The sequence below is a fragment of the Mus caroli genome, chromosome 8 (genome assembly GCF_900094665.2).
Source record: "Mus caroli chromosome 8, CAROLI_EIJ_v1.1, whole genome shotgun sequence".
In the NCBI taxonomy this organism is placed as follows: Eukaryota; Metazoa; Chordata; class Mammalia; order Rodentia; family Muridae; genus Mus; species Mus caroli.
The window spans coordinates 740391-751942 of record NC_034577.1 but is presented as its reverse complement, the minus strand read 5'-3'; the positions used below and the strand labels follow the sequence as shown (position 1 = coordinate 751942).

The 11552-nt window shown below is 44.8% G+C and overlaps 1 protein-coding gene across 2 annotated transcripts; it reads left to right on the top strand.

Annotated features, from left to right (window-relative positions):
• The first annotated feature begins 2494 nt into the window (after positions 1–2494).
• On the top strand, positions 2495–9278 carry LOC110300493 (CD209 antigen-like protein D). 2 transcript variants are annotated; one of them, XM_021170681.1, is made up of 7 exons: positions 2495–2606; positions 2707–2793; positions 3058–3147; positions 3931–4005; positions 4651–4802; positions 7195–7304; positions 8992–9278. In XM_021170681.1, the coding sequence occupies exons 1-7, from the start codon at positions 2561–2563 to the stop codon at positions 9143–9145; spliced, it is 714 nt and encodes a 237-aa protein (XP_021026340.1). In that variant the 5' UTR covers positions 2495–2560; the 3' UTR covers positions 9146–9278. The 2 variants fall into 2 exon arrangements, with proteins under 2 accessions (XP_021026340.1, XP_021026341.1); XM_021170682.1 differs by lacking the exon at positions 3058–3147 and having other exon boundaries at positions 2555–2606; positions 8992–9181.
• Positions 9279–11552: the final 2274 nt, after the last annotated feature.

The window sequence follows — 11552 nt, the reverse complement described above, 5'->3', positions numbered from 1 at the left end:
CACAGAGGTTAGTCTGGAAGCTGTTTGACAATCTCTGGGAGGTATGTCTGATTGCATGAGGGTTGAGTGTCCTAGTGTCCTTCCCCCAGGAAAAATGGCACGGGAGCAGGTCAGGGTTGCTCTGGGTAAAAACCTGTGAGCCTAAGAGTCAGTCCCATACATGGCCCCTATTTCTGCACACTGGGGATCAGACCTCTATCTTCACCCATGGAGCTTGCTTCAAAAGAATATAAAAGGGGGAATTGTGGGAAGCCATTCCTGACTTCCTGGCCAGCCAGATGGAAATCTATTCCAGGCTGTAAACAAGCCCATGTTTGGTGGATGGCCCGCCCTTAATCCCTGATTGGCTGAGCAATCCTGNCTGGTGAGGTGATGTGACCTGTGGTGATTGGTGGGGGCATGGTTGTGGCTGGAGGGGAGAAAAACACTTGTAACCAGGGAGGTTGGGGGATTTGAAGAAAGAAGCTGCCTGAGTAAAACTACTTTAAGAAGAACCGGTGGTTGCATCTTTCTTGCTGGCCGAGTTGGACGTGACAGTTGTCTCTGTTTAGAGATTGATCCTCTGGTGATTCTGTTACCCTCTATCAGCAGACNTGGGAGACTAGCTCTCTCCTCTGAGTTTCAGTGGTCAGAGCACTCTCTGCAGGCAAGCTCTCCTCTTACAGGGAAGGTGCACAGGTATCTGACCTCCTTCCTGGCCAAAGACAGGACCTTTCCCAGAAGCTGTGTTGCTTCGGCCTGTCACAGAAGCTGTTAGCTTCTGTAGTCCACACTCTCACCTGTGCAGACTACTTTCGGTGGTGTCTCAGAACCAAGATTTCTTCTGCTGATTCTGAGCCAAAGCCCTCCTGGGCTGGGCAGACACCTGTCCTCTGGCTGGGAAGGTGGCAGGATGTCTGGGGCCTGAAAAGGGGGCTGCCTTAGAAGATCTGTGGCTCCCGCCTGTCCCAGAAGCTGTTAGCTTCTGTANTCCACACTCTCACCTGTGCAGAATACTCTCGGCAGAGTCCCGGAACCAAGATGTCTGCTGCCGATTCTCAGGCAACACGGAATGCAAACTTCTATTAGCTACTCTGGAAATCAATATGGTGGTTTCTCAGAAAACTGGTAACTGACGTAGCTCTAGACCCAGATATACCACTCCTGGGCATATACCCAATGGATGCTCTATTCTACCACAAAGAGACTTGGTCAACTATGTTTATAGTAGCTTTATTCATAAAATCAAGAAAGTGGAAACAATCTAGTTGCCCCTCAACTGAAGAATGGATGAAGTAAATGTGGTTAATTTACTTGTGGTGTTTTACTCTGTAGTTAAAGACAACATCATGAACTTTGCAGGCAAATGGACAGAATTTGGGTAAAAAATCATCCTAAGGTAACCCAGACTCTGAAAGACAAACTGAGAAGGCTAGGCTGACTCCATGACAGGCTTTAAATTGGCAGTTCAGGAGACTAGACCTAAGGACTGGTCAAGTCCAAGCAAGCCCAGACAAGTCGGTTACGAGAAAAAAAAAAAAAAAACAGGCTTCAGGCAGCCAGTCAGAAACTGCCCTGCCATCAGAAGCTGTCCTGAAGCAAGGGCAATGGGTCAGCAACAGTTTCCAGACCTCCCCAGTACTGGTGTGGAGGAACCAGAAGGATTCTCAGGGCTCACTGGACAGCCAATCTAACTGAATCAATGAGCTCAAGCTTCAATGGCAATCTGTGTCAAAAATAAGGTGAAATGGGTCAGCAAGATGGTTCAGTAGATAAAGGCATTTGCCTCCAATCCCAATAGCCTGAATATGACCCCCAGTTCCCACATAATGGAAGAAAAGAACCAACTCCCAGCTTCCACGGGTGTCTTTGCTACCCATGAAGAGTAACAACAAAAACATGCATCCTTTTTTCATTCAATATGTGCTGACCCTTGGGACCATTTGATTCTCCTTAGTTTACAATGAGGACCATAGAGTCAGATTAGCTGTGTTCAGACATCAGCTCACCATGAAATAGCTGTGTGACTATTAGCCTGTTACCTAATCTGGGTGTACAGAAATGGAAAGATGATCATGTGCTACAGCATAGAGAGGTAAAATAAGTAGATCTGCAGCAGGCATTGCATTGATAAGAGTATGTTTTGTCCATCAATACACCAGAGTTGGCAGAAATCACAGCGAGCCCCTATGCTAGCAAAGCAGAGAAGCACGAATTAGTGGGGGCAGAATAACCAGAAATATGGGTTATGGCTCTCCAATCCTTAGCACAAGTGGAAAGTACATAGCAAAGTAGACGTACTCTATAGGCTGTTAGCTTTGATAAAGGTGTCCCATAAATTTGGTCACAAGATGAATAGATCACATCTTTCTGGTATACACCCTAGTCTTCCCAAACCTCTCCCTAAAAAATTCCTGGGTTGCCTGGCACCAGATGAGCTGTGTCAGGGGTGCGGTTCCTCCCTCTAACTCTTCAGCATTGTACTCAGTTCCTTTTTTCTCTTCCTATCAGAATGTCTAGGAAGTGGGCATTAGGGGACAACAGAAGCTGTGTTCTCTCAAAGTCCCAGGCACTAGTAACCATGAGTGACTCCACGGAATCAAAGACACAGCAAGTGGGCATTCCAGGTAAGGATGGGCTAGGACTGTGGGATCTCTGTGAAGGAGGCCTGAGGGGCAGCTTGTGGCGGAGCCTACCCAGGCTCTGACTGGTTCTCTGTTTCTCCAGAGGATGAAGAGTGTTTGATGAGTGGCACCAGGTATTCTGATATCAGCTCCCGATTACGAACAAAATTTGGAATCAAGAGTTTGGCAGGTACAGCAGGGTGAGGGCCTGGGGGAAGTGGATGACCTCCCCCAGAAGTGGGTCCTGGGAAACTGGAGTTGAGATCCTAAACTTCTCATTCAGTCCTGGGAGATGGAGGTTGGGGGAATAGAATTGTGGGCCATAGGAGGTAGAGGCACAGAGTCCAGACTCATGTGCCCTGCAGGAGGAGGATAGCAGCAATAAGTCTATCTTTTGGGGTCACACTGAGTCAAGGCCACTATGATTCTAATACAACTACCTTCTGTTCTGCAGAGTATACGAAGCAGAGCCGTAACCCCTTGGTCCTGCAGCTGTTCTCCTTCCTGTTCTTGGCTGGGCTTCTGCTGATCATTCTGATCCTAGGTCAGGAGCAATGAAAGGCTCAGTTCTCTGATCTGGCTCTAGGGTCTGTCTGGGAAAGTGATGGGGAATTCAAGTTGAGAGCATAACCTCCAGTGGTGCTAGGAACTCCTCAGGGACATCTCCCCCATCTCTGGCACACCAGGGAGGGGAGGGGAGGGGAGGGGAGGGTCTCAGAGAAGGGCTATGTCCCCATTTCTCTTGATAGGCCACCTTTCTCTGGGTGTCTAGTTTCCTAGCCTTTAGAGGTATTAACAAAGGACAGGAGAGTTGTTTCAACAGTTAGAGCACTTACCGTTATTCTAGAGACCTAGGTTTGGTTCTCAGCATATACACCATGGCTCACAACCATCTAAAACCCCAGTATCAGGGTATCTAATACCTTCTTCTGAACTCCTAAGACACAAGACAAACACATGGAGTATACATGCACACAGGCAAAACAGTCATACACATAATAAATGAATAAATAAACAGATAACTAATCAAGCAAATACATGTTTAAAGACATCAGGCAGAAGTTTTCCTAGACACTGAGGTGGAAGCATGTGCCTGAAATTCTAATTACTTGTGAAGCTGAGATAAGATGAGGACATATGCCCAGGAGCAGGAGAAGTCAGTGCCAAGATAGTAAGACCCACCCTCCAAAACAAAAAACAAACAAACAAACAAAAAACCAACAACATAATGTCCCAAGGGACCCAGTGCAGGCCACAGCAAAAAGGAGTATAACTACGGGTTTTAATAACTACAGGTGTTTCTTTTTTTTTCCCTATCTCGGCTAAGTGTCAAAGGTCCCCAGCTCAGAGGTTCAGAACAAAATCTACCAGGAGCTCATGCAACTGAAGGCTGAAGTTCATGGTAAGTGGCCAGAGACCAGGGATTCAGGCCCTCAGGTCTCCATGGGAGGGGAGTCAGTTTCCTTCAGTCAACAGACTCTTTGAGTGTCAATTTCCTTCTCTGTGAATTGATATCACAATATAATACTGAAAATAGAACTTGGTGTTTACAGGGGCCATATACCCAGTAGGCATTCAGTATTCACAGAAATTATATGCAGCATAGGCAATGCTCACAATATCAATTCACACAACAGACATTCAGTGATCAAAGGGGTTATGTAAACAGTAAGCATACAATGTTCATAGGGTCCATGCATGCAGCAATCACAGGAGCCATGCATATAGACGGAATTAAGTGTTAACAAGGGCCATGTACACCATGGGCACTCTAAGTTCACAGAGGGGTTGTGCACACAGTAGGCACTCAGTCAAGCTAGTCCTGACTTCTGTGCCGAACTCTAGGCACCTACATGACTAGAGAAGATGGGCTTAAGACTTCTATATTTTTTTTCTGTGTGAAGAAGAGGATAAGGAAACACAGAGGGGAATGGCTCCCCAGAATGCAGTGGTAAGTAAGAACCCTGGTTCTGGAGACCTTATAGGTTGAAGAGAAATGGGAACACAGACATCTAAGTATGTCCATATGATCTGCTTCCTCCAACAGATGGCTTGTGTCAACCCTGCCCCAGGGACTGGACATTCTTCAATGGAAGCTGTTACTTCTTCTCCAAGTCCCAAAGAAATTGGAACAACTCCATCACTGCCTGCCAGGAACTAGGGGCCCAATTGGTCATCATAGAGACTGATGAGGAGCAGGTATGCCAGATGGGGCCCCATCCTTGTCTGGAACATGGATCTGGCTGAGGTCGCCTGAGAGTGAGACCATTTGCTAGACAAGGCTATGAGTTAGATGCTGCTTTTTCTATTTGACTAGAGAAGGGTGGAAATGAGCCCCTCCTCAAGTACTCACCACAGTATCACACCTAAGACTTAAATATTTCTGGTGCATTGGGGGAAAGCCTAAAATGTAATTGCTATCTTTGTGCTGGGTAGTATTAAATTCCTTCCTCACTGGGAGATATATGTTCTGCTACACTAGAGACTAAGGAAATGTCTTTAATGAAGGTGCTTGCCTTGAAAACACAAGGACTTGAGTCTGAAACCACATTTTGAAAGCTAGTTATGGGTTTGGGGAGATTTCTGAGTGGGTAAGGGCACTTATTGCAAAGGCATGAAGATCTAGTTAGGAGCCTCAGCATCTGTGCAGAAAAAAACCAAGCATGGTCACATGTGCCCTTAAGCCCCATGTTGGGGATGGGGCCTGCAGACAGGAAGATCCCTGAGGCTTGCTGACTGTCAGCTTAGCTCCAAGTCCAGTAAGAAATTCTCATCCAAGAGCAATGCAGCAGGATGCCTGATATCTTCCTGTGGCCTCTGCATGAGTACTCACAGTTTACAAACACCTACACAACATACATATGCACATACAACACACACACAGAGGGGAGGGGGGAGAAGGAGAGGGAGAGAGGGCAGGATGGAAAGAGAAGGAGGGAGTGAGGGGGAGGAGGGAGGGAGGGAGAGGGAGATGGAAAGAGCCAGTTATCATGCCCACATTCTAAAATGTATATATTTTTATTATTTGATAGTTTCACACATGCACTTTGATCCTATTCGCACCCACCCTCTTCTCTGTCTAACTCCTCCTGAATCCATCCCCCATTCCCTCCCAACTTCAAACTCCCATCCTTTTTTCTGTATTCCATTGAGCACAATTATGTTTCCCACATACATTCATGAACATAGGGCCCTCCCCAGAGCTTAATCGGCCAACCAGTTTTTAAAAAAAAGTTAAAAAAAAAAAAACTGACCGTTTCTCCCCAAGAAGCCATCAACTGTGCTAGTACCTCATGATGAACACCTTCCCTCTCCATGCTGCAGTGTAGACAAACTTGATCTTGTGCAGACAACCATAACTGCTGCGAGGTCACGAGTGCACAGTCTTCTCCAGCCTCTGCCTTTTACAACCTTTTGTCTTCTCTTCCATGATGCTCCCAGAGCATGTCTTGAGAGCAGACATGGTACAGATGCCCCATTTAGGGCCAAGTACTACACAACCACTTATACTCTGTGCTTTAAGCAGCTGGGAGATTCTGTTTCAGCCATCATCCACTACACAAAGAAGCTCCTCTGAGGCGGTCTGACTTCTGTAGCTATAGAGACATGAAGTTAGAAGGCAGTTGGAAGTATTAGCAAAATAATAGTAATTGGTTCATTGCTGGGGCCTCATCAACCATGGGTTCTTGGCCAGACTCAGAGTACCAGGCATAGGTTTCCTCTTGTGGAATATCCCTTAAATCCAAGCAGAAAGCAGTTGGTTACACCCATGATATCTATACTGATGTTGCAGGCATAGGAATATCTTGCAGGCTGGTCATTACTACAGCTCACATTGTTCACTGCTGGATAAGACTGTTGTTCACTTTTCTTCTATAGCAGCCTATATAGCATTTCCAGGTACTTTGGAAGTCAGTGAACCTAATGCCTTCACTGGGGAAATAGAAACAACATATTTCTGAGTCTTGCTGAGCAGCTAGTCTACCTGATTGAACTGTAGAAAATTTTATCTCAAAAATTTGTAAAGGGCAATTGAAGAAGACACCAAATGCTGACCTCTGGCCTTCACAACCATTTACACATGCACCCACACTCACGTATGGCACAAATATAGACACATCTATACATACAGACACTGTATACATACACACATGCAAAAAATCCAATCTTAATGTATAGTTCTTCCCATTTCCTTGGTGTTTATCCTCATCAACAGGACATCACCCAGTACAGAGCTAGACGTGGCTGGTATGCATCTTGAGCAACCATCATGAACTGGTAGAAATGTTTCCATCACATAAAAGCTAGTCACGAGTCAATTCCTACAGACATTCTCAGATCACCCAAGACAGACAACCTTGCAGCTTTACTAAATGTGTTTGGGGGAAATCCAGCTGAGTATGTCTGTGTGCCACAGTCCATCTGCCTATAAGATGCATATTTGTAAACAGCTAAAACCACCTAGGTACCCATGAGAGCCCATAACCCAAAAGGGCAGAAGGGGGACGTCAGATTGCAAGAAGAACTTCCTGCAAAAGTTCGTGAAGATAAAAGCTCTCCTCCTTTGACTCTTCCTTGTGTCCTACTCCAGACCTTCCTGCAGCAGACTTCTAAGGCTAGAGGACCAACCTGGATGGGTCTCTCAGACATGCATAATGAAGCCACATGGCACTGGGTGGATGGCTCACCTCTGTCACCCAGGTAGGTCAACAATGAAAGGTACACTTTGTACAGTGTATGTGTGTCTTTTGCACTCTGACTTGAGCTATTTGGGGAGCTCAAACTCTTCTTCCTGGCCCCTTAGGGAAAAGAGCTCCCACAATTGCTAATGGAAGATCTTCCTACTCATGCACAGACAGAATAGCAGCAAATTCCACTGTCAAATCAGCAAGAGTTGCATCCCCCTGAGGAGTATGGATTTTAATGTAGGGTATTTAGTGTAAGTATGTAGGCATAAAATACAAAATAAAGTAAGGTCACTGGGAAAGGGAACTATTAACCAAGGCCACTGGGTGAGGGAGAGGACTATTATCATTGAGAAGATTAGTTAGACTGGAAATGTAACTGTTGATTGAGTGGTTGCCTAAATGTATAAAGCCCTGGTTCTGTCTCCAGCACCATGTACACCAAGTGTGTTATAATTCCAGCACTTGGGAGGTAGAAGCAGGAGAATCAGAAATTTGAGTTCATCCTTAGCTGTAGTGAGTTTGAGACCAGACAAGACTATATGAGATTCTGTCTTAAAAAATAAAAGGAAGATGAAGGAAAATGAAGGAAAGGAGGTGGGAGGAGAGGAGAGGGGAGAGGGGAAGGAAGGGGAGAGGAAAGGAGGGAAAGAAGGGAAGGAAGGGAGGGAAGGGAGGGAAGGAAGGCAGGAAAGGGAACCAGAATTGAGGGAGGATGTGAAAATATTGAGCTTCCAGAAACTAAAAATGTGGTTTGTAATATGACAGTGGGCCAGATTAAAGTACTGTGAACTAGTGTTACAGTTTTGTGTGTGTGTGTGTGTGTGTGTGTGTGTGTGTGTGTGTGTGTGTGTGTGTGGTGTGTGTGTGGTGTATGTGTTCATTTTTTTTGGTTTTTATTTGTTTTGTTTTGTTGTTTGTTGTTGCTGTGATAAACTATCCTGGCAAAAGCAACTTGTATGAGATTTAGATCACAAGTTCAGGTTACAGTCTGTCTTATTGCTGTGATGAAATACTGTGGCTAAAAGCAAGTTGGGGAAGAAATAAACATTTCACTTACATTTCTACATCTGTAGTCCATGGCTGAAGGAAGTCAGGGCAGAAACTCAAACAGGGTGGGAACTTGAATGCAGGAGCTGCAGAGGCCATGGAGGAGTGCTGTTTAAGGCCTTGTTCCCCAGGTATTACTCATCCTGCTCTTTTATAGAACCTACAATGACTGGCCCAGGGGTGTTCTAACCCACAGTGGTCTGGGCCCTTCCCCAGCAATCACAGATTTTAAAAAATGTCCCACAGGCTTGCCCAGAACTCAATCTTATGGAGGTGCTTTCTCAATTAAGTCTCTCTCCTCTTCAATGCTCTAGTTGACATAAAACTAGCCAGCACAAAGACCATTTTTGGAAAGAAATCAAGGCAGAAACTTGAAGCAGCTGCTCACATCCACAGTCAAGAGCAGAGAAAGAAGATAGCTACATACCTTTGCTCATTTCAAGCAACAGTCCATGGAATGACACCCATATCTGGGTGTTTTCTCATCTAAATCAATCCTTTTTTTGTTTTGTTTTGTTTTGTTTTGTTTAATTCCTCAGAATATCCACAGGCCAGCCTAACCTAGACAATGCCTCATTGAGACTCTATTCTCCAGCAATTCTAAATTGTGTCAAGTTGACAATTAAAACTAACTGTCACAACTGGCTTTGCAGCTTTACACAGTATTGGAATAGAGGGGAGCCCAACAATGTCGGTGATGAAGATTGTGCAGAGTTCTCTGGGAATGGCTGGAATGATCTCAGATGTGATAACTCACTTTTCTGGATCTGTAAGAAAGTTTCAACCTCATCATGCACCACCAAATGAAAGACCTCATCTCAGCCTCTGCATCCCAAACGATGCCAAGTGGATGAACCTGACTCATGTCCCTCATGTCCATGCTCCCTCTCCTTGTCTTTTTACTTTAGGATGCTAATAAAACACCCATTTTTCTCTGTCAGTGTTCTCATCCTCTATGGATTTGGGCCACTGCTTCCTTCCAATTCTGTTTCCTGATGGGGAAGGGTTCAGATTTTCCATGGCTCAGGTCTCCTGGTTGCCCCCTACCTTGGCAACTTAATATTGTTACCAGATATAGGACACACTCAGAACCCTTGCCAAAAAAGAAAAAAAAGAACATTTTCATTGTGCTGTCACAGCTGCTTTGTCCCCTGGGATTTGATCCCATCCCTGCACATTTTCTATCCATCTGCTCAATCTCCACCCAGCTCCCCTGAGCCCTTTGGCTGATGTCTTACTTTTTCGCTGTGACAAAATACCCGTCAAAAACAACTTCAGAAGGGGGGGGCAGTTACTTGGGCTCACAGTTTGAGGGTACAGATTCATCACAGAGGTGAAGGCATGGCACAGAAGTCTGGGCATCTCATATTACAACTATAATCAGAGAGCAGAAATGAAAACTAGTACTCAGCTCACTTTCTCCTTTTTCTTTCATTTGGGACCACAGATCAAGAAATGAGGCCATCTATATTTAGGATGTGTCTTCACATCCCAATTAAGCAAATCTAGAAGCTCCCTTCCAGAGATTCATTTTAGTGATTTTAGATCGTGTTGAGTTGACAATAGTAACCACCACAGCAAGGAGCCTTCCCTCATTGGCATAGCCCATTATGCAGATGAAGGCACCCAGGATATAGTTCCTCCAGTCAATCGGTGACTATTGGACACTGGGATAAGAATACCCCAACTCCCTTTAGCCAAGGAGATTCCATGCTGGGTCCTGAGAAGGGAATCTTCTAGCTCTCTGCTCAAGTGTAAACATGTTTACTAGCTTCTGGAAGTTCTTTAAAGCAGCTGTCACATTTGCCTGTTCATGCTTTATGTAAGGATATAAGGAGCTGACCTCTCCAAGTCCAAACTTATTCCTGGTACATTGCTCATAAGTCAGGACAATGAAGATCTAAACACACTGGGTGCACATGAAATGGTACTGAAGAACTGTTCAGGTGCTGTAGGAAACTGCATCCCAAGCCAAAGCCACGCCCTTGTTAGGGAATGGCAAGGCCCCTACCAACAATCAGCCTATGAGTTCTTAACCCCAGGTGTCTGCACCCTAGGAGAATCACAGGTTCCAGTCTCACTTACTCAAGGAACTTCACAGATGTCAGGTTGCTATTCTCTAAGACATCATGGGGGCTAGTGGTACAGACACATCCTCATACCTGGAATTCCCTTCCTTACACCTACCTTGCTACTGGCTGGGGAATCAGAGACAGACTGACTACTAAATTTACCCCCATCCTCTGAGATCTATATGAAATGGCCCCTACTCTGATTCATGGTATCATCAAGACAACTTTTTTGTTTGATTCTCTGGAATTTAGTTCTTGCGGGGGGGGGGGGGAGGGGGGTCTCCCTCTATCAATAACTCGGGACGGTGTAAATACCTTAATCACCTTTTCCAAAAACACAAAGACAAAAACTTTTTCCCAAATCAGCATATCCTTGAGCCAGTAATCAGAAAACCCTTCATTTAGACCTCTCTCCCAGAGGATTAATATAACCACAAAACTCAAAATCACACCCATTTTGAAAATCAAAACAATTTAAAACAGATGGAGTAAACTAAGATACTGTATGTGCCTATATTAGGCCTTTCCTATCTTGCCAAGCAGGAAAAGACACTCAAGATTCCTGTTGACCCTACATTAGCAGAATATGAGCTTCCTGTGGCTGGTTAAACAATCTATACCATCTTTTCCTTTGGCTCTCTGCCCAGAGCCACAGACATATTTTATTAATACCTGTATAATCTCTGTCTGTTGAACCTTCTACCTGGAGCCACAGACATAGACAATTAATACCTGTTCAAGGCAAGCAATAATTATCACTGAATTCTCTACTCTGGAGTCATTAATATTCCCTATCCTAGTTCAAATTAAAACAATCCAAAACAAATGAAGTAAACAAAAATATTGTATGTGCCTATTCTTAGGCCTCTTCTATTTTGTCATGCAGGATAATAACCCAGATTTCCCGTAGAGCCCATGTTAGAATTTGAGTGTCATGTGAGACATATTAGAGCAATATATCGATATACCATCTTAACACAATTGATTCACACTTCTATCTGTACCTGCTTTGCTATGCACACTCCAGTGAAGTTTGCTTGGCAAGCTGAGAGGCCTGGGAGCACTCACGAGGCAAAGAGTTTCATGGAAACTCACCTCCTGGAACTTTGGCAATCTCATAACCTGTATACTCATACCCTATC

Coding starts and splice junctions, on each gene's coding strand:
- LOC110300493 (XM_021170681.1), top strand. CDS start 2,561: ATGAGTGACTCCACGGAATCAAAGACACAGCAAGTGGGCATTCCAG. Junction 2,607..2,706: donor ACAGCAAGTGGGCATTCCAG/GTAAGGATGGGC, acceptor CTGTTTCTCCAG/AGGATGAAGAGTGTTTGATG. Junction 4,006..4,650: donor ACTGAAGGCTGAAGTTCATG/GTAAGTGGCCAG, acceptor TTCCTCCAACAG/ATGGCTTGTGTCAACCCTGC.